The sequence below is a fragment of the Gymnodraco acuticeps genome, unplaced genomic scaffold, assembly GCF_902827175.1.
Source record: "Gymnodraco acuticeps unplaced genomic scaffold, fGymAcu1.1, whole genome shotgun sequence".
NCBI classification, from domain to species: Eukaryota; Metazoa; Chordata; class Actinopteri; order Perciformes; family Bathydraconidae; genus Gymnodraco; species Gymnodraco acuticeps.
The window spans coordinates 93,292-121,236 of record NW_022992347.1 but is presented as its reverse complement, the minus strand read 5'-3'; the positions used below and the strand labels follow the sequence as shown (position 1 = coordinate 121,236).

Here is a 27,945-nt window from a genome sequence, read left to right as displayed (position 1 = left end):
TCAGTCCAGTTCTGAAGTCTTTACACTGGTTCCTCACTGACACTAAGAAAGAGGATCAGTCCAGTTCTGAAGTCTTTACACTGGTTCCTCACCGACACTAAGAAAGTGGATCAGTCCAGTTCTGAAGTTTTTACACTGGTTCCTCACTAACACTAAGAAAGTGGATCAGTCCTGTTCTGAAGTCTTTACACTGGCTTCCTGTGTGTCAAATAACTGATTTCTAAATACTGCTGCTGGTTTATAAAGCTTTGAATGGTTTAGGCCCAAAACACATTTCTGACCTCCTGCTAAATGATGAACCATCCAGATCTCTCAGGTCTTCAGGGACTGGTCAGCTTCCTGTCCCCAGAGTCAGAACTAAACCTGGAGAAGTTCAATTATTATGCTCCAAACATCTGGAACAAACTCCCAGAAACCTAATATTTAATAATCCATTCCTTGTGCTATTAATGTATAATATCCTGATTTATATATTGGTACTGTACATTTGTATTTCCACATGTATATTTTCCTCATGCATATTTTTTACTTTTTTAATGCTATTTTATTTCTTTTTGAGATGTTTACATTTTGGACTGTTTATTTCTAGTCTTTTAATTTCTACTGATCTACAATGCCTTGTCTTTTTATGCTGCTGCAACGCAAACATTTCCCAATTTGGGATCAATAAAGTACTTCTTATCGTATCGTATCTTATGCTCAGATATGTAATTCATAGGAATCCCTGTCTTGTATATTCTGACTCCTCCTGTATGCTAATTATTTTATATCTCAACACATTTCTGCAGGATTTACTGAATTTCATGTAGAGAGCTCAGAGAGTTGGTCACGTGACTTCAGCTGCATGCCATGTCCAATCAGAGCGCAGAGAGACCGGTCAAGTGACTGGTCAGAGTCCAAGACACTGTCCAACATAAACACACACACTTTCCCACAAAGCTTTGCATTGAGTAGCCAAGGTAAACCAAGACTTGTAATGGAAAAAACTGGACAAACAAATAAACCAACGGACCAAATGGAGTCTCTCTCACACACACACACACACACACACACACACACACACACACACACACACACAACACACACACACACACACACACACACACACACACACACACACACACACACACACACACACACACACACACACACACACACACACACACACACACACACACACCACACACACACACACACACACACACACACACACACACACACACACACATACCATGTATACATCACTTCAGGGGACATTACATTGACTTACATGCATTTCCTGGAGACTTATCCTAACCTTAACCATAACCAACACATGCCTAACCCTAACCCTTACCCTAACCCTTACCCTAATCCTAACCAAGTCTTCACCCTAAAATTAATGATTCCCCTCATGGGGACCTCCAATTTGTCCCCATAAGGGAAGCCAGTCCCCACACGTGACTGTGTAAACAGATTTAGGTCCCCACAAGTATAGTAATGATAGACCACACACACACACACACACACACACACACACACACACACACACACACACACACACACACACACACACACACACACACCCACACACACACACACACACACACACACACACACACACACACACACACACACACACACACACACACACACACACACACACACACACACACACACACAGGGATTAAAACATAGAGGAAATGTTCCAATGTTCCTTCTCCGGAGGAAACATGGATCAACATATGACACAAAGAAAAAAGCAGCTTCCTCACACACACATGTGACCCTGAGACACAGAGGAGAGCGGATAAAGAGACAAAGAAGGAACACAAGTCCTTATGATTATAGATCCGTACCTGTATCGTCCATTAGGGCCTGAATTCTTCATAATGTGTGACTTTAAATGCTTATAAGAAAGCTTAATGTATCTTAGAAAGCATGATGGAGAAGCAAAACAAAGGAGAAAACAACACAACTTTGACGACATGTTGGCAGAGCGAGGCTCAGCTTGATTGTGCTAAATGGAGGTTTAGATTGATGTGTGTGTTGTGGAGCAAATATGAAATGCAAGAACAAGAGGAATCAGATCGAGAGATGGTTGAACAAAATGGGTCCGAGAATCCCGGTCTATTTTAAGAGCTGCAGTACATTTTTTGAAAGGTTCAATGTTAAAGTCTCCTTTCCAACGATTGGTGCTGTTATTATTTTCATCAATATTGACAACATGATAAGTGGCAAACTATTTTTATCGCACTTTCACATTGAAATAAACAGAGCACGGCTTGTTTTAGGAAAAACGGAGATAGCAATTCAACCTACTTTTAACTGTTTGTATTTTGTATTGCAATGTATAACAATTATAGGAATATTAACAGTTATCAAAATGTGGCTTTCTTAAGTTAAATACAATATGACGCACTTTGAGATAAAAACGAAGAGGATGGATCATGAGAATTAAAATAAAAAGTACTCTCAGAACGTTATTTAGCCTCCGTATTGTTTATGGTTGAATGTGGGGCGTCAACGTTTTTTAGATTCTTAAGGGGACCATGAGTTGAAAAAAGTTGGGAACCGCTGACATAGACACAACAGGAAGTGGACTAACAAGTGTTTTAGTGACTGACCGCTTTGAGGATGGACACGGCCTCCTTGCTGAGCCACACGGGGTACAGGACGTCGTCATGGAGGATGGACTCGAACAGGTCGTCCTCGTTATCGGCTTCAAACGGAGGCTGGCCCGCCATCATCTCGTACATCAGGACCCCGAGAGCCCACCAGTCCACCGAGGGCCCGTAGTCCAGCTCCTGGAGGATCTAAACACACCATACACATCCGTTACTCAAGTAGAAGTACAGATACTCGTGTTTAAAAATACTCTGGTAAAAGTAGAAGTACTGACTAAACTTCTTTCCTCAAGTCAAAGTAAAGAGGCTTTGAAGTGTACTTCAGTAAAAAGTACCCATAACTAGCAGCTGTTTTAAAGAGTACCTGACCTCCCTTTATATTAATAGAACAATAATGTCATTGTTAGCTAATGAATGTTTCCATGCTGAACAACGGCAACATGACAACGTTTCCATTGGTCCCTCTTCTTTAGAGAAGACCAGGAAATGATGGATACACGGATCGTGTTCAAATCAATAGGCACGCAATGACTCTAAAGAATAATGATCACGCATCAAACACACATTCAGACTAAAGGAACCAGCTGTTTGGAAAATGAGAGAAGTAGAAAGTACAAGTATTTGTGTTCAACATGAGAGAAGTAGAAAGTACAGGTATTTGTGTTCAACATGTGAGAAGTAGAAAGTACAGGTATTTGAGTTCAACATGTAAGAAGTAGAAAGTACAGGTATTTGTGTTCAACATGGAAGAAGTAGAAAGTACAGGTATTTGTGTTCAACATGTAAGAAGTAGAAAGTACAGGTATTTGAGTTCTACATGTAAGAAGTAGAAAGTACAGGTATTTGGGTTCAACATGTGAGAAGTAGAAAGTACAGGTATTTGAGTTCAACATGTAAGAAGTAGAAAGTACAGGTATTTGAGTTCAACATGGAAGAAGTAGAAAGTACAGGTATTTGTGTTCAACATGTAAGAAGTAGAAAGTACAGGTATTTGTGTTCAACATGTGAGAAGTAGAAAGTACAGGTATTTGTGTTCAACATGTGAGAAGTAGAAAGTACAGGTATTTGTGTTCAACATGTAAGAAGTAGAAAGTACAGGTATTTGTGTTCAACATGTAAGAAGTAGAAAGTACAGGTATTTGGGTTCAACATGTAAGAAGTAGAAAGTACAGGTATTTGTGTTCAACATGTAAGAAGTAGAAAGTACAGGTATTTGTGTTCAACATGTAAGAAGTAGAAAGTACAGGTATTTGTGTTCAACATGTAAGAAGTAGAAAGTACAGGTATTTGGGTTCAACATGTAAGAAGTAGAAAGTACAGGTATTTGTGTTCAACATGTGAGAAGTAGAAAGTACAGGTATTTGTGTTCAACATGTAAGAAGTAGAAAGTACAGGTATTTGTGTTCAACATGTAAGAAGTAGAAAGTACAGGTATTTGGGTTCAACATGTAAGAAGTAGAAAGTACAGGTATTTGTGTTCAACATGTGAGAAGTAGAAAGTACAGGTATTTGTGTTCAACATGTAAGAAGTAGAAAGTACAGGTATTTGTGTTCAACATGTAAGAAGTAGAAAGTACAGGTATTTGTGTTCAACATGTAAGAAGTAGAAAGTACAGGTATTTGTGTTCAACATGTAAGAAGTAGAAAGTACAGGTATTTGTGTTCAACATGTGAGAAGTAGAAAGTACAGGTATTTGTGTTCAACATGTAAGAAGTAGAAAGTACAGGTATTTGTGTTCAACATGTAAGAAGTAGAAAGTACAGGTATTTGTGTTCAACATGTAAGAAGTAGAAAGTACAGGTATTTGTGTTCAACATGTAAGAAGTAGAAAGTACAGGTATTTGTGTTCAACATGAGAGAAGTAGAAAGTACAGGTATTTGAGTTCAACATGTAAGAAGTAGAAAGTACAGGTATTTGAGTTCAACATGTAAGAAGTAGAAAGTACAGGTATTTGAGTTCAACATGTGAGAAGTAGAAAGTACAGGTATTTGTGTTCAACATGTAAGAAGTAGAAAGTACAGGTATTTGTGTTCAACATGTAAGAAGTAGAAAGTACAGGTATTTGAGTTCAACATGTAAGAAGTAGAAAGTACAGGTATTTGAGTTCAACATGTAAGAAGTAGAAAGTACAGGTATTTGAGTTCAACATGTAAGAAGTAGAAAGTACAGGTATTTGTGTTCAACATGTAAGAAGTAGAAAGTACAGGTATTTGTGTTCAACATGTAAGAAGTAGAAAGTACAGGTATTTGTGTTCAACATGTAAGAAGTAGAAAGTACAGGTATTTGTGTTCAACATGTAAGAAGTAGAAAGTACAGGTATTTGAGTTCAACATGTAAGAAGTAGAAAGTACAGGTGTTTGTGTTCAACATGTAAGAAGTAGAAAGTACAGGTATTTGTGTTCAACATGTAAGAAGTAGAAAGTACAGGTATTTGAGTTCAACATGTAAGAAGTAGAAAGTACAGGTATTTGTGTTCAACATGTGAGAAGTAGAAAGTACAGGTATTTGTGTTCAACATGTAAGAAGTAGAAAGTACAGGTATTTGTGTTCAAAGTGTAAGAAGTCAAAGTAAAAAGTCGTCAGAAAAATAAGTAGTGGAGTAAAATTCTGATACTAGAAACATGTGTGTGTGTGTGTGTGTGTGTGTGTGTGTGTGTGTGTGTGTGTGTGTGTGTGTGGGTGTGTGTGTGTGTCTGGTCACCTCAGGAGCGATGTAATCAGGCGTCCCACAGAAGGTGGTGGTGGTGACTCCCTCCAGGATTCCCTCTTTACACATCCCAAAGTCAGCCAGCTTGCAGTGACCCTCGGCGTCCAGCAGGATGTTGTCCAGCTTCAGGTCTCTGAAGAGAGGGAAGGGTTACAGGTGAGAGGATATTTGGCAAAAAGGACTTAAAGGTCCCCTATTATACTGTTTTTCATCAAAATATTATAGGTCTCAGATATATACAGAACCTTTTCATTTTCATTAAATCGTTTATTTGAAGAGGGACAATGCACATTGAGCTACCTAAAGTGCAAGAGGAGATACCCCTGTGCTAAAGTGCATTTAGCGGCGATTGCATGTCTGTTTGTTTCTCAACCATTCTTTGAGTTGACCTTTGAAGCTATTGAGAGTGGGACGTTCCCGTATCTCAGTTGGGAGGCTGTTCCACAAAGAAGGACATTTTGTCCAAAAGTGGTCCGTCTGCGGTGGACCTCACAGTCTCCTCTGGTTCCTGACCTAGTGCAGCGTCCAGTGTGTTTTCTGTGGATGAAGGGGGGGGGCAGTCCATGTAGACATTTATAAATAAAACACATACTTTTAAAAGACTTAAAATGGTCAAAACTTAATAAATGGTGTTTCTCCAGGATGGTGCAGTGGTGGTATGAATGAGGCTTTCTGTCAAACACCTGGATAGCTCTCTTGAACAGCTGTTCTCTGGGTTTCAGGTTTGTGGCTCAAGCAAACGACCAGTTTGTCAAACAGTATTCAATGTGGGATAGAATCACACAGTGGAGGTCTGACTCTGCAGCTTTGACACTTAAGAAAGGTCTCATTTGTTCAACATGTTGCAAGTTGAATTTAATGGTATTTGATACTTTCTTAATATGTTTCTTAAAAGTCAAGTTCGAGTCCATTTTGACTCCAAGATACTTGAAGTGGGAGACTAGTTCTATTTCTGCTCCGTTTAAAAACACATTGGATCCTTGGATTTACATGTATATAGACTTCTTGCACTACTTTTTATTTTGTATCGTTGGAGGAGCTCAGGTCAGAAGAATTTCATTGCCATTTCTACACTGTAGCTTAATGACAATAAAACCTTTGAATCTTGACATTGGCCATTTGAGAAAAGTTTAGAATCACACAAATCCTTATCCACACTTGTTTTTAGCATTTTAAGATGTATTGAGCCGGTTGTCGGGGGAATTATAAGAGGAGGGCATGAAGGGAAACCGACCTGGGAACAGAGAGAACGTTAAAGGGTTGAATGGGAGAGAGAGAGAAAGGGGAGAGGGGGAGAGAGAGAGAGAGAGAGAGAGTGAGGGTGAGAGATAAGAGAAGTCGTGTTGAGAGACGAGATGTTGGTCATGAATGCAGCCGCTCTGAGTTTGATGGTTGATCGCCACAAAAATGTCAACATCTCCTCGATGTAGCCGACGCAGCCATTCAGCCCGAAGGTGTTTTCACAAAATACAGCCGCCCTGACAAGCCAGGGGAGGACATGGAGTCTGTGTGTGTGTGTGTGTGCGTGTGTGTGTGTGTGTGTGTGTGTGTGTGTGTGTGTGTGTGTGTGAAGTCGAGAGCTTATGAAACTGTTCTGTTTCAGCAAGCTCTGAAATAAAAAGACAGAGCTTATCCAGTCGTTGATTTGCTTTTGGAAAGTTTCTGTCCCATCATGCCTTGCTTTGAAAGTGTATTTATTGCACTTTAAAGGGTTGTGTTTGAAAAAGGACAGTAAACGCGGCTGATTAGTTTCCACTGTTCATCTTTCTGGCTAAGTATATTAGTGTTTTTTACTACGGTTTGGAGCCCAAAACATCTCCATTAGCAGAAACATATATATGTGCATTGTTTCTGAAGCTGCAGAGGTGAGAGGCAGCACGTTTTCCTCTGCGGCGCACCGTACTAAACCAAGTGATTTTCCTTAACTTGCCGTGGAAACCCTGCCTGTGAATCCCCGAAACAGTTGTATTACCAGGTAGGTTAACACGTACGATGAATTTGACTTGGTGTTACTAAAACTAAAATGTAAAACACAGATTGAAAACTATTTTAAGAAACCATTCAAAAAGATTAAGAAATATAGTCAAATATAGCAGTAATTACATTGAAACAGAATCGGACACATTATGAATATCACCTGAAATGAACATTGGATGAGGTGCTTTTTTATTGCCATGCAACAGTTTGGAAGACAGACCATAAACCGATATGAGCGAGAGGAGTTATCTGCAGATGTGGCAGGTATCTGGATCCCGTGCAAAGTTAAGCTCTGAATGGTATGCTAATATGTCTCGAGCTTCACTGCTCCTGACACGTCAGTGAAGCTCGACAGCTGGCTCAGATCCAAGATCTTACTGAATGGTTCAAGTTTGGGTCATAATGAACAACCCTGAGATTTAGTATGTGTGTGTGTGTGTGTGTGTGTGTGTGTGTGTGTGTGTGTGTGTGTGTGTGTGTGTGTGTGTGTGTGTGTGTGTGTGTGTGTGTGTGAGCTCACTAAACCTTCACTCTGCTTCCAGTGCAGTTTACAGGGAAGTGTTTTCACATCGATTCACAATCAGAATACTTATAATACATAACGTTGAGGTAAAAATGTGCAATAAAAGTCCTAGTAGGTACACGATGAAGACTCAGGCTCATGATGAAGACTCAGGCTCATGATGAAGACATGATGAAGACTCAGGCTCATGATGAAGACTCAGGCTCATGATGAAGACACGATGAAGACTCAGGCTCATGATCAAGACATGATGAAGACTCAGACTCATGATGAAGACATGATGAAGACTCAGGCTCATGATGAAGACTCAGGCTCATGATGAAGACACGATGAAGACTCAGGCTCATGATCAAGACATGATGAAGACTCAGACTCATGATGAAGACATGATGAAGACTCAGGCTCATGATGAAGACATGATGAAGACTCAGGCTCATGATGAAGACTCAGGCTCATGATCAAGACATGATGAAGACTCAGGCTCATGATGAAGACTCAGGCTCATGATGAAGACTCAGACTCATGATGAAGACTCAGGCTCATGATGAAGACATGATGAAGAGTCAACTCATGATGAAGACATGATGAAGACTCAGGCTCATGATGAAGACATGATGAAGACTCAGGCTCATGATGAAGACTCAGGCTCATGATGAAGACATGATGAAGAGTCAACTCATGATGAAGACATGATGAAGACTCAGGCTCATGATGAAGACATGATGAAGACTCAGGCTCATGATGAAGACATGATGAAGACTCAGGCTCATGATGAAGACTCAGACTCATGATGAAGACTCAGGCTCATGATGAAGACATGATGAAGACTCAGGCTCATGATGAAGACTCAGGCTCATGATGAAGACTCAGGCTCATGATGAAGACATGATGAAGACTCAGGCTCATGATGAAGACTCAGGCTCATGATGAAGACACGATGAAGACTCAGGCTCATGATCAAGACATGATGAAGACTCAGACTCATGATGAAGACATGATGAAGACTCAGGCTCATGATGAAGACTCAGGCTCATGATGAAGACACGATGAAGACTCAGGCTCATGATCAAGACATGATGAAGACTCAGACTCATGATGAAGACATGATGAAGACTCAGGCTCATGATGAAGACTCAGACTCATGATGAAGACTCAGGCTCATGATGAAGACATGATGAAGAGTCAACTCATGATGAAGACATGATGAAGACTCAGGCTCATGATGAAGACATGATGAAGACTCAGGCTCATGATGAAGACTCAGGCTCATGATGAAGACATGATGAAGAGTCAACTCATGATGAAGACATGATGAAGACTCAGGCTCATGATGAAGACATGATGAAGACTCAGGCTCATGATGAAGACATGATGAAGACTCAGGCTCATGATGAAGACTCAGACTCATGATGAAGACTCAGGCTCATGATGAAGACATGATGAAGACTCAGACTCATGATGAAGACTCAGACACATGATGAAGACATGATGAAGACTCAGGCTCATGATGAAGACATGATGAAGACTCAGGCTCATGATGAAGACATGATGAAGACTCAGACTCATGATGAAGACTCAGGCTCATGATGAAGACATGATGAAGACTCCGACTCATAATGAAGACATGACGAAGACTCAGACTCATAATGAAGACTCAGACTCATGATGAAGACTCAGGCTCATGATGAAGACTCAGGCTCATGATGAAGACATGATGAAGACTCAGGCTCATGATCAAGACATGATGAAGACTCAGACTCATGATGAAGACATGATGAAGACTCAGGCTCATGATGAAGACTCAGGCTCATGATGAAGACACGATGAAGACTCAGGCTCATGATCAAGACATGATGAAGACTCAGACTCATGATGAAGACATGATGAAGACTCAGGCTCATGATGAAGACATGATGAAGACTCAGGCTCATGATGAAGACTCAGGCTCATGATCAAGACATGATGAAGACTCAGGCTCATGATGAAGACTCAGGCTCATGATGAAGACTCAGACTCATGATGAAGACTCAGGCTCATGATGAAGACATGATGAGAAGTGAAGACATGATGAAGACTCAGGCTCATGATGAAGACATGATGAAGACTCAGGCTCATGATGAAGACTCAGGCTCATGATGAAGACATGATGAAGAGTCAACTCATGATGAAGACATGATGAAGACTCAGGCTCATGATGAAGACATGATGAAGACTCAGGCTCATGATGAAGACATGATGAAGACTCAGGCTCATGATGAAGACTCAGACTCATGATGAAGACTCAGGCTCATGATGAAGACATGATGAAGACTCAGGCTCATGATGAAGACTCAGGCTCATGATGAAGACTCAGGCTCATGATGAAGACATGATGAAGACTCAGGCTCATGATGAAGACTCAGGCTCATGATGAAGACACGATGAAGACTCAGGCTCATGATCAAGACATGATGAAGACTCAGACTCATGATGAAGACATGATGAAGACTCAGGCTCATGATGAAGACTCAGGCTCATGATGAAGACACGATGAAGACTCAGGCTCATGATGAAGACATGATGAAGACTCAGACTCATGATGAAGACATGATGAAGACTCAGGCTCATGATGAAAGACTCAGACTCATGATGAAGACTCAGGCTCATGATGAAGACATGATGAAGAGTCAACTCATGATGAAGACATGATGAAGACTCAGGCTCATGATGAAGACATGATGAAGACTCAGGCTCATGATGAAGACTCAGGCTCATGATGAAGACATGATGAAGAGTCAACTCATGATGAAGACATGATGAAGACTCAGGCTCATGATGAAGACATGATGAAGACTCAGGCTCATGATGAAGACATGATGAAGACTCAGGCTCATGATGAAGACTCAGACTCATGATGAAGACTCAGGCTCATGATGAAGACATGATGAAGACTCAGACTCATGATGAAGACTCAGACACATGATGAAGACATGATGAAGACTCAGGCTCATGATGAAGACATGATGAAGACTCAGGCTCATGATGAAGACATGATGAAGACTCAGACTCATGATGAAGACTCAGGCTCATGATGAAGACATGATGAAGACTCCGACTCATAATGAAGACATGACGAAGACTCAGACTCATAATGAAGACTCAGACTCATGATGAAGACTCAGGCTCATGATGAAGACTCAGGCTCATGATGAAGACTCTGGCAAATGATGAAGAAATGATGAAGACTCAGACTCATAATGAAGACATGACGAAGACTCAGGCTCATGATGAAGACTCAGACTCATGATGAAGACATGATGAAGACTCAGGCTCATGATAAAGACATGATGAAGACTCAGGCTCATGGTGAAGACTCAGGCTCATGATGAAGACATGATGAAGACTCAGACTCATGATGAAGACATGATGAAGACTCAGGATCATGATGAAGACATGATGAAGACTCAGGCTCATGATGAAGACTCAGACTCATGATGAAGACTCAGACTCATGATGAAGACTCAGGCTCACGATGAAGACATGATGAAGACTCAGACTCATGATGAAGACATGATGAAGACTCAGACTCATAATGAAGACATGACGAAGACTCAGACTCATGATGAAGACTCAGACTCATGATGAAGACATGATGAAGACTCAGGCTCATGATGAAGACTCAGGCTCATGATGAAGACTCAGACTCATGATGAAGACTCTGGCTCATGATGAAGAAATGATGAAGACTCAGACTCATAATGAAGACATGACGAAGACTCAGGCTCATGATGAAGACTCAGACTCATGATGAAGACATGATGAAGACTCAGGCTCATGATGAAGACATGATGAAGACTCAGGCTCATGATGAAGACATGATGAAGACTCAGACTCATGATGAAGAAATGATGAAGACTCCGGCTCATGGTGAAGACATGATGAATACTCAGGCTCATGATGAAGACATGATGAAGACTCAGGCTCATGATGAAGACTCAGGCTCATGATGAAGACTCAGGCTCATGATGAAGACTCAGGCTCATGATGAAGACTCAGGCTCATGATGAAGACATGATGAAGACTCAGGCTCATGATGAAGACATGATGAAGACTCAGGCTCATGATGAAGACTCAGGCTCATGATGAAGACTCAGGCTCATGATGAAGACATGATGAAGACTCAGGCTCATGATGAAGACTCAGGCTCATGATGAAGACTCAGACTCATGATGAATACATGATGAAGACTCAGGCTCATGATGAAGACTCAGGCTCATGATGAAGACTCAGGCTCATGATGAAGACTCAGGCTCATGATGAAGACTCAGGCTCATGGTGAAGACATGATGAAGACTCAGACTCATGATGAAGACATGATGAAGACTCAGGCTCATGATGAAGACATGATGAAGACTCAGGCTCATGATGAAGACTCAGGCTCATGATGAAGACTCAGGCTCATGATGAAGACATGATGAAGACTCAGGCTCATGATGAAGACTCAGGCTCATGATGAAGACTCAGACTCATGATGAATACATGATGAAGACTCAGGCTCATGATGAAGACTCAGGCTCATGATGAAGACTCAGGCTCATGATGAAGACTCAGGCTCATGATGAAGACATGATGAAGACTCAGACTCATAATGAAGACATGATGAAGACTCAGGCTCATGATGAAGACATGATGAAGACTCAGGCTCATGATGAAGACTCAGCCTCATGATGAAGACTCAGACTCATGATGAAGACTCAGACTCATGATGAATACATGATGAAGACTCAGGCTCATGATGAAGACTCAGGCTCATGATGAAGACTCAGGCTCATGATGAAGACTCAGACTCATGATGAAGACATGATGAAGACTCAGGCTCATGATGAAGACTCAGACTCATGATGAAGACTCAGACTCATGATGAAGACATGATGAAGACTCAGGCTCATGATGAAGACTCCGGCTCATGATGAAGACATGATGAAGACTCAGGCTCATGATGAAGACATGATGAAGACTCAGACTCATGATGAAGACATGATGAAGACTCAGGCTCATGATGAAGACTCAGGCTCATGATGAAGACATGATGAAAACTCAGACTCATGATGAAGACATGATGAAGGTATATATTTCCAGTTTTCAAAATGTTTAGTTGTGTACGTTCGTGTTACCCAAAGTACAAATAATATCATTTTCAAAATCTGTTTTTACGTTTTCTGCGCGATTTTGGGTCCAAAATGTTCACATAGAAAGTCAAAATGTAAAAAGTAACTATCAGGTTGTATAGGTGAGGCTGTCTTTACGAAACAGATACCAAACATTGACATGCTAAACATTTCTCAACGGGGTTTAGTAAGACAAATCACAAGTATGCGAACACAGCCAAATGAGCCCAGGACTCTAAAGGGTTAATAAGTTACTAATGTAAAGTGATGAAGGGAAATAACAACTAAGACCAAATAAGAAAGCTAAACATTGAAAAGCAGGAGCAAATGTATGGGGGTTATTCCCTATATTTATTCAAGAGCGTGGTATTTAAATTTGAGAGCATATACTTTATGTATTTATTTCCCTCAAACCCTGTCCTCGCACTCAAATAGTGCCTGCTTGCACTTACGGCCCCTACACACGGCGGCGTGCGTTGCCGCTTCAACGCTTCTGCCCATTCACTTTGAATGGGGTGACGTCACGATTCGCCGAACTGCATTGTGGGAGCAAAGCGTAGCTTCTCTCGCGGTGCTCGCTGCAAAAGTAGAGCAATGTTCTACTTTTGCCGCCTCGACGGAGGCGTCAGCCAATCAAATCCCGCGTATGCATATCTGACATTACAAGCGCTAGCCAATCAAACCGCGTGTATGTTGGGAGAGCCAGACCGCAGTTATTTCCCATGTCAAAAAATGGAGGAGAAAATGATCGTGGCGGTACTATATGACCAGTCCCTCTTTACATACAGGGATACAAACCGGAGGAGCCAGGCATGGGGGGAGGTGGCAGAGACAGTGGGTGAAACTGGTAGGTGTTCGCCTGTTTGGGGAGTTTATATCCAGTGTACTTCGTTTGAATGGACAGCTAGCAAGCATAGACAGTATATTTAGCCAGCATGGATGTAGCATGAATGCTTTGCTTTGTATGTCCGGGGCGGGACATTCATGTGATTGGTTGTTGGTCGCGTTGTTCGTAAAAAATCACAATCACATGAATCTCCCGCCCCCGACATACAAAGCAAAAAACCCCGGGGATTTTATGCGAGCAATATATATATATATATAAACTCCCCAAACAGGCGAAAACCTACCAGTTTCACCCACTGTCTCTGCCACCTCCCTCCATGCCTGGTTCCTCCGGGTTGTATCCCGTTAATAGTTCTGGTCGTAAAGAACCGGGTGATTTGCTACCGTAATTTCTCGTTTGGAATATGAGGAAATGAACTGCGGTCTGGCTCTCCCTGCTTACACGCGGTTTGATTGGCTGACGCTTCCAGCTCAGCTTCAAAAGTTGAACATTGCTCAACTTTTGAATCCTGAACATCCTGGAAATCCTGGAAATCTTCGCTTCGCTCCCCCACAATGCAGTTCAGCGACAAGCGAGGAAAAGTGACGTCATCCCCATTCAAAGTCAATGGGCAGAGAAGCGTTGGAAGCGGTGGAAGAATCGTCTAAAGCTGCTGTGTGGACGGGCCGTTAGATCTGCTCTGCTTCTGCTCAAACTGTACGCTTGCACTCAGATATATTGCTGTTTAGTGTTTACAGATTTATTCTGTGCGCGCTCGAATCAAACAAGTGAAGTACATGCTATGTTATAAAGCCGTGGAGGGCGGGAGTTTATAACCCAAAGAGTAACCGCCCTTACGGGACGCTGTAATAAGTAAAGCGAACGCACCCGCAAGGACACCTGGCCTCCTATTGGTTGAGGGATTTTGACAGGATTGTTGCACAAAAGTTTCGAGCGCGCACAGAATAAATCTGAGAGCAGAACAAATCTGTAAGCAGCAATATATCTGAGTGCAAGCTAGAGTTTGAGCACAAGCAGAGCAAAGTGCAAGCAGGCACTATTTGAGTGCGAGGACAGGGTTTGAGGCAAATAAATACATAACGTATGCTCTCAAATTTAAATACCACGCTCTTGAATAAAGATAGGGAATAACCCCCATACAAATGCAGCAGGTTTTGAAACATTCATTGAACTTTCTTCTAAGAAATCTCCTCCCATCGTTCGTCTAACCGTGATGAGAGCTTTGTTTGCAGAAGCAGTTTGTTTAAAGGCCCGGACACACCGAGCCGACGGTGGGCGTCAGGCCGACGATGAGCGTCGACACGCCCTACTCAGATTGCTGTGTCCCGCACCGTCAGCCGTGCCGATGCCTTTTCGGCCAAAGGCTGTCGGCTAAAGAAATCACTCCGATTGGCTGTTCAGCTAGCGAATCAGTGCATGAGAAGAGAAGCGGAAGTGAGGGACCCAAACAAACGATTAAGAAGGCAAATGTGAGGTTTCATTGAACTCCAGCTCTCGACACAGGTTCAGGAAAGCCCCGTGAGCTTCTCGCTGTAGAGGGAAGATGGAACGCTATGTGTTGTTTGTTTATATCACGCAGTCTGTCTTCCGGTTCCTCTTTTGAATGGCGAATACACACTACCGCCGCCTGCTGGTAAGGAGAGTTATTGCCACTCACGCATGCGCAGTTCGTACGTGCTACTTGGCCGTCGGCTGAAGTCTTTGCGGTGTGTTCCAGTGCGACTCATGGCCAAGACGCAGAGACGAGAGGCGACATAACAGTCGGGGGTCCGTCTGTGTCAGTTCTTTGGTGTCCGCTTGGTGAGTGAACATGAAACGCAGACGTTCATCACCCTAAGCGCCTTAAAACCAACCCTGATGTTGTTCTTTAGACGGAATAATCCTCGCTGAAGGCCGTGTCCTCATGTCGAGGCCGCAGAGAGACGCACTGGGTCTGTGTTTTTCTCTCAGGATTAAAGAATAACCCGGCTGCCTGTTTGCATCTCTCACCTCCGGGCGACTCGCTGGTCATTACATCTGAATTGCAGCGGGACGGAGAAACCGCCTGAGAATATAATGCCTTTGTGATTGAATTCACACGGCTGCTAAATATTGGTTTTACACATCACCCTCGTCCAATAAGCTGCAGGGAGATCAGATATGAAGTGGCTGCAGGTGGCGAGCCGCGCTAATGGAAAGATATTCATTTATGTGAAGACGTCTTGTTGCTGTAATGCAGATTTATTCATCTGTGTTGCATCGATCAGCTTTCATTTATTCTCTATTTCATCTGCTCTCTTCATGCTTTGTTTATCCACAGGAAAGGTTTCTTATATTGCATTTAATATGTTGTATAGTCATTGTATTCATTTATGTGAAGACGTCTTGTTGGAGTAACGCAAGATGAGAAGGATTCATCTGTGTTGCATCGATTTGACACGGCTCAAGTTTGTATAGTAGAAAACGTCTCATGTTTCATTTCATTATTATTTTGTTGTATTATTGTTTTACACATTTGAAACAAGTCAAATCAAATGTATTGCTTATAGTTCATCTGTTATCTTCTTGCTTTGTTTATCTACAAGAAAGGTTCATTCTGTTACATTTAATATGTCGTATAGTCATTGTATTCATAGCATTGCTTAGTGTATTAACACAGTGTAAAAGACCGTCTACGAACTGTCTACGAACTGGGGTCGGTCGCTTTAAAACATCGATGAAGACGTGGGGCTTGGCGGACAGTGCGGCATGCGAGTGCGGTGACCCTGAGCAGCCCGCTGTCCATATAATCACCATCTGCCCCTTATATAGACCAGTGGCGTTTTCTCCCGGAGGCCAAGGGAAGCCAGGCTTCCCCTGTTTTTTCGGATTGTAGGCTAGTTATAATTTATATAAATAAATAAAAACACTTTGTTTTGTTTCGATCATTCTCCTTTGCTGTGTGTTGCTGCCGGCCCGTCTCTCCCCCATTCTCATTGAGTATTTTACAAAGAGTGAAACAAACAGCGCCCCTCTAGATGTTATGGTGAAACAGTAGATTGCACTCTCTGTTGCGAGAGGAGGCCAGCCGAGGTGAAAAAAAGTGGAGGGATTGACCAATCAGATGAGGCTCACGTGATGCCCATGCCAACCTGTGATTGGTCAGGGCCATGCCAAGGGAAGTCAGAGGCGGCTGGCTTCCCTTGCCTCACAATGCAATCAAATCGCATCAACTTAGTGTTGCAGTGACGCGTCCTAAAATCCGGAAGTAAGCTGCGCTCGGTTTCCCTCGACAGAAAGCAATGGGATTTCTCCATAGGATTTAGGAAAATAGCTCGAAATAAGGTCAGTGGAAAACGAACCTGTTAGATAAATGCACGTTTTGTTCAGTCGGATAATATCCACATGTCTACCCTACTTTTATAATTTTGGAATCATAAATCGAATCGATAGAAGATAGATAGCGTCACTGCCCTGAGTTAATGCAATCACTGCAATCAATGCAGCCAAGACAGGACAGCCACACCCTCTCCACTGATGAACCCACAGGGGCATCACAGCACCACTCTCACCGCCATTAGAAAGTAGCAAGCAACTGAAGCAAGTGCAATTATGGAGGGTGGAGATTTGGAGTATTTCATCAAAAATAATTGTACTAAACTTCCGCTCCAGCAGCAACTAAAATACAATCTGATGACAGGCCGATGCCCAAACTGGAGCTGTGTACAGCGAGGAACAAAGGAGCGAATCGGACGTAAAACGTTAAAGGTCTCCTGATTTAGTTTGTGAATGAATGCTTATTAGAGTTTCGGCTGGAGAGTGCGTGCAGACCTGTCGGTTAGATAACAGGCGTGTGTATGTCCTGCATCTGATACAAATGTGTGTAAAATGATACCGGGTGCTGTAATCACTCATCTGGTTACGTTATTACATTGACCATCACACCCCCAACCCAAAAGAAAGGACGTATTATTGGCTTCCCCTAATTTTTTCCCCACGCCACGCTACTGATATAGACCACCCTCGGAAGCCAGCCTCTTCGACCTAGAACCAGAGATGCGGGCATGGCTACACGACACCGAGTTGGACCTCTAACGTTACACGAAAGAAGAAGAAGAAGACAGTGTAAATAATGTGTACTGAAAATTAGGATTAAAATAGGTTTCGTATTTGCCTGGTTTAATAATAATACCAATAAAAATAATAATATAAAAATACATATTCTTTCATTTTAAACCATTTGTTCAAAGGTACATATACCTCATTCACACCAACGCAACTCCGGTTCAAGATCCGTGCTAGAGCTTTTGAGGTTCAGAACCAGTTCTTCGGTTTAGCTCTGGCTCTTTTCACACCGCCCAGAGTCCGACTGGTAATGCATCGTTGCGTCATCGTTTGCGTCATGACGTAACCGTTTGCGTGCCTGCTTCATAAAGCCAAACTGCGCGGATGAAATCAGTGGCATTCATTTCTTATGGCTCTATCTGCAGCTTTTCCAGAGTCATTTCTGTGGTTTAGTTATATTATTATAAAAAAGTGTACTCGTGTCAATAAAGGTTTTTTTAAAACACAACTGCTTCCGAGGTCGGTCTTATTTCTTAAGGTGGACTGAACCATGAGTGTGGAGTAACGTTGTATCTTTCATTTAAATGAACTGTAACCTTCACCCAGGTATGTAACAGCTGTTCTCAAATGAACACGTGAAGTACAGTTTAATATTTATAGTTTTATAATGAGTTATAATGAGAGGTGATCAACCATGAGCAGAAACCTTTATACAGTCTATGGCAGAAACACTGAAACTCTGAAACTCTTGTTAAGTTTCTCCATCGTTGTACAAACTGGATAAAACGCGGCCTTTTTGTTGTAGTTCAGGAGTTGATCTGTCTCTGCCCCCGCCTCGACGTAAGCGTGAAGTATGTGGTGCTTTTGCTCTGGCCGGACAATTTTTTGGTGCTTGAAACGAACCGGATTCCGGAGCTAAGAGGCTGCTCCGCTGCGGTGTGAAGAGGAAAACCCGGTGCTTTTCAAGCTCCAGCTCCGAACCGGCCCTGAAACACCGTTGGTGTGAATGAGGTATTAGTGACGCTTTACATCTGGAGGTTAAAATCAATCAATCAATCAATGTTTATTTATATAGCCCAATATCGCAAATGTTACATGTGTCTTAGTGGACTTCACAGCTTGTACAGAATATCACTTTGAAATACAATAATAATACTTAATTTATTACCCTTTAAAAACATGTAAAGTTCAAATCGAATGATCAGTATTTCTTTAAATGATATCACTTTGTCATTTCACATTTATTAGATATAATTAGGATGTACTTAAGATGTATGGTACGACTTTAGAATGAGACTACCCTTATAAAGAATTCATAAAGGGTTTCTAATTAGGTTATGAATTAGGTTGTAAACACTTTATTAATCATTAAGAACCATTTATAAACTAGTTCTAACATAGAACATAACATACATCAACAAAGGCTCACTATTTGGCAAGATGACTAAGCCTTATATTGGCTACTTAGCGAGAATCAACTCAGTGAACAACAGATACCAAGGATGCTGGCTGATGAAGGAGACAAATGGCGCGTTTCCACTGCAGCGCGGGTAGCCCCGTTTAAGCGTCCCTAAGCGTCCTCGCTCTGGCCTCGGGCTGCCTCGCTGGCCGGCCCAGGCCGTAACACATTTCCATTACAGTTTAGGACCTGGGCTAGCAACGCAGTGTAGGCGGGGCGATCGGCTTTTTGGCGGGCTTTTTGGCGGGCTTTTTGGGCGGAGCGACGCTGGGTAAAACTGCACTGGCGTCATCTTCAATGCGACACAACTCACAAAACACACACAACAATGGAGGATGTGGAAGCGATCGTTTACTTGTTTCTTGGTGTGTGGCTTGTTATCACAGACATGTTTTGTATTATGGCCCTACAATATATATTTTCCAATATAGCATAGGTCCACTTTAAGTTGTATTAAATTCAATTATTTAGGATCAAAAGCCTACATTTGAAAACATTAAGTACATGCTTTTTGTGCAGAAAATAAAATGTTAATTTAAAATCTATCTACACTTTTGGTACTTCAGTGAGAGTCGTCACACTGTCAGTAAATTAACTTTAATATTGCTCAAGACATCCTGTCAATAGGAGCTGCTCAGAGGGAGTTCTCACACACACACACACACACACACACACACACACACACACACACACACACACACACACACACACACACACACACACACACACACACACACACACACACACACACACACACAGCAATCAGGCTCAATTGAGAGCATTTCCTGTGTTTCATGTTAATCTTGAGTGATTTTTCCATTACGTCCTCAGCGGCAACCCCTGTGCTCTGACAGCTAACCTCTCTCTCTAAACTCCCTCACCCTGTTGTCAACACACACACACACACACACACACACACACACACACACACACACACACACACACACACACACACACACACACACACACACACACACACACACACATCCAGACCTAAACATCCAAACATCAAACTCTCATAGACCTCAGTGAAGTTCAAAAAGCACAGAAAATGCGTCTCAAAGTGAGCTCTCTTCGTTAATAAATCAGAGAGTTCATCGACGAGGGGCTGATGTGAGAAAAGATGAACATCAGAGGGAGGAGGGGTGAGGAGAGGGAGGCGGAAACAAGGAGGGAGAGTCGGGACAAAATGTTCCCGAAACACTTGTTGTTCATCCTCCTCTGGTCAACACATACACACACACACCCACACAGAGAGACACACATACACACACACACACACACACCCCACACACACACACACACACACACACACACACACACACACACACACACATACACACACACACCCACACAGAGAGACACACATACACACACACATACACACACACACACACAGACAGAAATTGATGTTAATGTGTGTGTGTGTGTGTGTGTGTATGTGTGTCTCTGTGTGTGTGTCTGTATGTGTGTGTGTCTGTGTGTGTGTGTCTCTGTGTGTCTATCTCTGTGTGTGTGTCTCTCTTTGTGTGTCTCTGTGTGTGTGTGTGTGTGTGTGTGTGTGTGTGTGTGTGTGTGTGTGTGTGTGTGTCTGGGTGTATGTGTGTCTCTCTCAGTGTGTGTATCTCTGTGTATGTGTGTGTGTGTGTGTGTGTCTCTGTGTGTGTGTGTCTCTGTGTGTGTGGGTCTCTGTGTGTCTCTCTCTCTCTCTGTGTGTGTGTGTGTGTGTGTGTGTATGTGTCTGTGGGTGTATGTGTGTCTCTCTCAGTGTGTGTCTCTGTGTGTGTCTCTCTCTCTCTCTGTGTGTGTGTGTCTCTGTGTGTGTGTCTCTGTGTGTCTCTCTCTCTCTCTGTGTGTGTGGGTCTCTGTGTGTGTGTGTCTCTGTGTGTGTGTCTCTGTGTGTCTCTCTCTCTCTCTGTGTGTGTGTGTCTCTGTGTGTGTGTCTCTGTGTGTCTCTCTCTCTCTCTGTGTGTGTGTGACAGTCATATTCACGATCAAAACAACATAGTGAGAACACAGTGTTGAAAGAAAAAAGCAGTAATAAGATTTTTTTTTTATAAAGTAGTAATTTATCCCGGATGTAAACCTCACACTTATAATAAATAATCTCTATGGCAAACACATTTGGGATTTTCTAAGTAAAAATATATATATTATTCGTATTTCTTTGAAAATAATTGGAATGTGTTCCAGGTGGCATGAATCCAGCCTCAGGGTCTGTTTTATTTCGGGTAATAACACGCTTGTGTTGCCTAATGCAGCGTGTGATACTCAGGGACAGACTTTGGGTGGAGTCTCACTTTAAAACCTGGTTTTTCAGCCAAAACTAATAAAAAACGACACAAAAAACAGTAATGCTGCGACCTTTTGGCTCTGACCTTGATGGCTGATATGGATTCAATTGTGCCAACCTGAAGAAACACACACACACACACACCGTTAAAATGTATGGTGCTTATTATCATCAATGTTACAGAAACAGTGTGAAACAATGAGAGCTGGTCGGCAGACGGAGAGCACGGCGCTGAAAAGTCTGAATAACAAGACGAGAAGACGATAACACTTTCGGACTTAAAGGTGGGGTCGGTAATTCTGGAGAAACCAGCTCGAGTGCGCTAGAATTTGAAAATACACAGCCGGAGAAAATATGCCACTTCCTCACAGAGCCCCTCCTCCAACACACACGAACGCGCACATGACCAATGAGGGGACAGGATAAGTTTGTGCCCAGATGGAAGGCTGACAGGCAGGTAGGCCATCCAGTTACTTTAGCCGGCTCAGATGATTGGTCGAGCTTTTTACAGCGCCACGGCTTCCACAGATTATTTATGGATTTTTTGTCAAAGTACTTCAGATATTCATTGCTATCGGGATGTTGAGAGCATTCCATGGAATATAACAAAAAGTGTATCTCGAGCCGATTTCTCAAACTTACCTACCCCACCTTTAATCCTGTCAGGTTTATGGATCTTTTTTGTGATTAAATGTTCAATAATTTATTATTTGCCCCTTTTGTTTGTTTGTTCACCATGTAAAGCGACCTTGGGTCCCTTGAAAGGCGCTAAACACATGTATCTATTATTATTATTATTATTATTATTATTATTATGTGTGTCGAAAATTGATATAAAATGGGTGATTTGGGGCGTTTTTCTTCCACATTTTCTTAAGGTGCGTTCACACTGGTTACCAAGGGAAGATGTGTGTTTACTCGCGTCAATCAAACTATGTGCGCTTGCAAGGAGGCGGGGCTTATCTCCACGTAGACACCAACAACAACACAATTAACATATTTCACCATGATTCAATGTCATACACTGCCGAAATAACTACATAGTGACACCGATTAGTGAAAACCAGGAATTAATGTTTGTCCTAACATTGCCTGTTTTTGTAGGAGTGATTTAGTTTGTTTAATTTAAGTATTTCTTAGTTTAACAGACACATTGCAAGTTTTTTGAAGGTCAAATAAGTACATTGATGATACACACATGATACATTGCCATCTGATTAAATACATGTGAGTGATATGTGATCAGAGATGGCAAAAGTCCACACATCCTTTACTCAAGTAGAAGTACAGATACTCGTGTTTAAAAATACTCTGGTGAAAGTAGAAGTACTGACTAAACTTCTTTACTCAAGTAAAAGTAAAGAGGCTTTGAAATGTACTTCAGTAGAAAGTACCCATAACTAGCAGCTGCTTTAAAGAGTACCTGACCTCCCTTTATATTAATAGAACAATAATGTCATTGTTAGCTAATGAATGTTTCCATGCTGAACAACGGCAACATGACAACGTTTCCATTGGTCCCTCTTCTTTAGAGAAGACCAGGAAATGATGGATTCACGGATCGTGTTCAAATCAATAGGCACGCAATGACTCTAAAGAATAATGATCACGCATCAAACACACATTCAGACTAAAGGAACCAGCTGTTTGGGAAATGAGAGAAGTAGAAAGTACAGGTATTTGTGTTCAACATGTAAGAAGTAGAAAGTAGGGGTGCACCGAATGGGAAATTCTTGGCCGAAACCGATACCGAAAATAGGAAACAGTTGGCCGAAAACCGAATGCCGAAAGGCCGAAAATGATTAATAGAAATATATATATATATAATGTATACATTTTTTACCAATGTTGTTCAGCTACCTGATTATGGAAATAGACATGATTATGGCAAAACTTAACTTAAATAATAATCACTATTATGGGTCCATAAAACATTTATTCAGCACTTTTGAACGCATACAGTACATTTATATATGTCATGTATTATTGCTAAAAAACATTATATCGCAGTCTTAGTGTCGCCAACTCGTTTCTAATATGCAAAGACAACAAATGCGTCTATGATGTATTTTCGATCAGACGAGATCTCTCTCCCGTCTGTGTGCGAGGGGGCGGGGCAGTTTACACACACGCAGCTGCTACATGCAGCGGAGCACACTGCGGAGATGGCGGAGAGAACGCGCTCCGAGGTGTGGTTCAACTTTACCCGTCTCGATGTGGAGAATACTTGTTACCATAAGTGCAATAAGAGTTTAGCATGTAAGCACGAGCAATTTGTCTAAACATTTAGCAAAAGTGCACCGCATGCAGACGGAGGAATGTACCGGGTTCGACCGTCTTTCTAGCAGCTCTGTAGCTCCATCACGAGTAACGTTTCCACGTCAGGTGTTATGTATGCTAGCCTAGCAGCAACACACGGAGTTAACTACATGATACAAACATGGGTTAATGATTAGAGGAAACTGAGTTATTTAGTTTGTTAACATTTCAGCTATTCTGTTTACAGTCTGTCATCAGATTATTTAATACGATTTGTTAAAGGGTCAGGGCAATCTCGATGACAAAGGTCAATGCCCCCCCCCCCCCCCCCCCCCTGTGAGCCAGCCGCGAGCATGGTCGCCGCGTCTTTATTACGTCATCACAACAACACGTTAGGTTACCAACGTAAGCCTGTTCTGACATTCGGTGATATTTTTTCGGTGCTAAAACCCTTTCGGCCGAAAGTGCCTTTTTAACCATTTTCGGCCGATAATTTTCGGTGGCCGAATATTCGGTGCATCCCTAGTAGAAAGTACAGGTATTTGTGTTCAACATGTAAGAAGTAGAAAGTACAGGTATTTGTGTTCAACATGTAAGAAGTAGAAAGTACAGGTATTTGGGTTCAACATGTAAGAAGTAGAAAGTACAGGTATTTGGGTTCAACATGTAAGAAGTAGAAAGTACAGGTATTTGGGTTCAACATGTAAGAAGTAGAAAGTAACAGGTATTTGGGTTCAACATGTAAGAAGTAGAAAGTACAGGTATTTGTGTTCAACATGTAAGAAGTAGAAAGTACAGGTATTTGAGTTCAACATGTAAGAAGTAGAAAGTACAGGTATTTGAGTTCAACATGTAGAAGTAGAAAGTACAGGTATTTGAGTTCAACATGTAAGAAGTAGAAAGTACAGGTATTTGAGTTCAACATGTAAGAGTAGAAAGTACAGGTATTTGAGTTCAACATGTAAGAAGTAGAAAGTACAGGTATTTGAGTTCAACATGTAAGAAGTAGAAAGTACAGGTATTTGAGTTCAACATGTGAGAAGTAGAAAGTACAGGTATTTGTGTTCAATGTGTAAGAAGTAGAAAGTACAGGTATTTGAGTTCAACAATGTAAGAAGTAGAAAGTACAGGTATTTGAGTTCAACATTGAGAAGTAGAAAGTACAGGTATTTGGTTCAACATGTAAGAAGTAGAAAGTACAGGTATTTGAGTTCAACATGTAAGAAGTAGAAAGTACAGGTATTTGAGTTCAACATGTAAGAAGTAGAAAGTAAATGTATTTGAGTTCAACATGTAAGAAGTAGAAAGTACAGGTATTTGAGTTCAACATGTAAGAAGTAGGAAAGTACAGGTATTTGGGTTCAACATGTAAGAAGTAGAAAGTACAGGTATTTGGGTTCAACATGTAAGAAGTAGAAAGTACAGGTATTTGGGTTCAACATGTAAGAAGTAGAAAGTACAGGTATTTGAGTTCAACATGTAAGAAGTAGAAAGTACAGGTATTTGAGTTCAACATGTAAGAAGTAGAAAGTACAGGTATTTGAGTTCAACATGTAAGAAGTAGAAAGTACAGGTATTTGAGTTCAACATGTGAGAAGTAGAAAGTACAGGTATTTGTGTTCAACATGTAAGAAGTAGAAAGTACAGGTATTTGAGTTCAACATGTAAGAAGTAGAAAGTACAGGTATTTGGGTTCAAACATGTAAGAAGTAGAAAGTACAGGTATTTGAGTTCAACATGTAAGAAGTAGAAAGTACAGGTATTTGAGTTCAACATGTAAGAAGTAGAAAGTACAGGTATTTGAGTTCAACATGTAAGAAGTAGAAAGTACAGGTATTTGAGTTCAACATGTAAGAAGTTAGAAAGTACAGGTATTTGGGTTCACATGTAAGAAGTAGAAAGTACAGGTATTTGAGTTTCAACATGTAAGAAGTAGAAAGTACAGGTATTTGAGTTCAACATGTAAGAAGTAGAAAGTACAGGTATTTGAGTTCAACATGTAAGAAGTAGAAAGTACAGGTATTTGAGTTCAACATGTAAGAAGTAGAAAGTACAGGTATTTGAGTTCAACATGTGAGAAGTAGAAAGTACAGGTATTTGTTTTCAGAATGTAAGAAGTAAAAGTAAAAAGTCATCAGAAAAAATAAGTAGTGGAGTAAAGTACTGATACCAGAAACATGTACTTAAGTGCAGTAACAAAGTATTTGTACTCCAATACTTCCCACCTCTGTATGTAACGATCATGGATGTTGCCCCGTGTTTCTGTTCACTTCCCCTATGTGATTGTTGTACGTGACATATTCTGTATGTAGTAACGTGTGTGTATGTTATGTGTTGCTTCTGTGCCACACTTTATTGTTATGTAAACTACATTGACTTGTATGCCCCTTGTAGCACTTTGGGATTGCTTTTAGTAATGAGAGTTGCTTTACAAACCAAATGTATTATTATTATCGGTATGTCCCGCATTACCTGTGGTTTTACAATTTAATGTAAAATCCTATCTCCTCTATCTTTCCTCCTTTCTTCTTAATTAACCCTTGTGATGTATTGTGCTTTTACGGTGTCTATTATCATCTAGCCGAGGACAACAGCTGGAGATTTGCCATGTTAAAGCTGCCAAATGTAAGGTTTTTGTACCAGTAAATTAATGGGGACTGTACATGAAACCATCTTCTGTGGAGTTTAACTGACCTCTCTTTCCCGAACACCAAACAATACTCTCACAGATTCATGTTCCCCGCCTGCTTCCTCATTCTGGGGACATCGTGTCTGTGTTTATATGCCAACGTTTTGTATATTCATGACTCTTTGAGGCCAGGTACACGGACAATGAAGGGCACACACACACACACACACACACACACACACACACACACACACACACACACACACACACACACACACACACACACACACACACACACACACACACACACACACACACACACACACACACACACACACACACACACAACACACACTGTAAAACACACAAAACTGCATCAGGAGTAAACGGAGACGATACAACCACATCTCACACACTGTAGCTTTTAGTTGAAGCAACATGTGCTGCAACAAAGATGCCGTTCACAAAATAAGGGAGCATACATTTTATGTATTTTTTTATTCTATGTTATTATACAGCTTAGTTGAATACTCAATGTTGATTGGTCTGTTTGGAACCTTCCGTTGCTAAGGATACCAGACCGTTGCTAAGGGAAATGTAATGTTAAGTTACGTCGCTGAATGTGAAACCAAAATGTTAAAAAATCACAAAAACAGGCCTCGCTAACATGGGACAGATGGTGCAGCATTAATACACATGTCTACACACACACGGACACACACACACACACACGCACACACACACACACACACACACACACACACACACACACACACACACACACACACACACAGGTTGCATGACGAGATCATCTCAACACGATTCCTCGCTCTCCTTCCATCAGAGTTATTTATGGGAACATCAGCTCTCACAATGGTGTTATGGTTCCCAGTTTGGAACCAGATGTGTGTATCTGTCCACAATGATATTATGGCTGAGGAGTCCACACACACACATACCATGTATACATCACTTCAGGGGACATTACATTGAGTTACATGCATTTCCTGGAGACTTATCCTAACCCTAACCATAACCAACACACGCCTAACCCTAACCCTTAACCTAACCCTTACCCTAACCCTTACCCTTAACCTTACCCTAACCCTTAACCTTACCCTTACCCTAACCCCTAACCCTTAACCTAACCCTTACCCTAACCCTTAACCTTACCCTTAACCTTACCCTAACCCTTAACCTAACCCTTAACCTAACCCTTAACCTAACCCTTACCCTAACCCTTAACCTTACCCTAACCCTAACCCTTAACCTAACCCTTACACTAACCCTTAACCTTACCCTAATCCTAAACCTAACCAAGTCTTCACCCTAAAATTAATGATTCCTCTTATGGGGACCTCCAATTTGTCCCCATAAGGGAAGCCAGTCCCCACACGTGACTGTGTAAACAGATTTAGGTCCCCACAAGTATAGTAATGCTAGACCACACACACACACACACACACACACAC

The 27,945-nt window shown here is 41.6% G+C and overlaps 1 protein-coding gene across 2 annotated transcripts in view; it reads right to left on the bottom strand.

Annotated features, from left to right (window-relative positions):
• Positions 1–27,945, bottom strand: part of LOC117541597 (protein kinase C epsilon type-like) — a gene marked incomplete at its 5' end in the record, with an annotated part of 50,598 nt that overhangs the window by 4,427 nt on the left and 18,226 nt on the right. For both annotated transcript variants that reach the window (XM_034208810.1, XM_034208811.1), the window contains 2 exon segments: positions 2,607–2,795; positions 5,311–5,449. In XM_034208810.1, coding sequence (XP_034064701.1) covers positions 2,607–2,795; positions 5,311–5,449 — 328 coding nt within the window.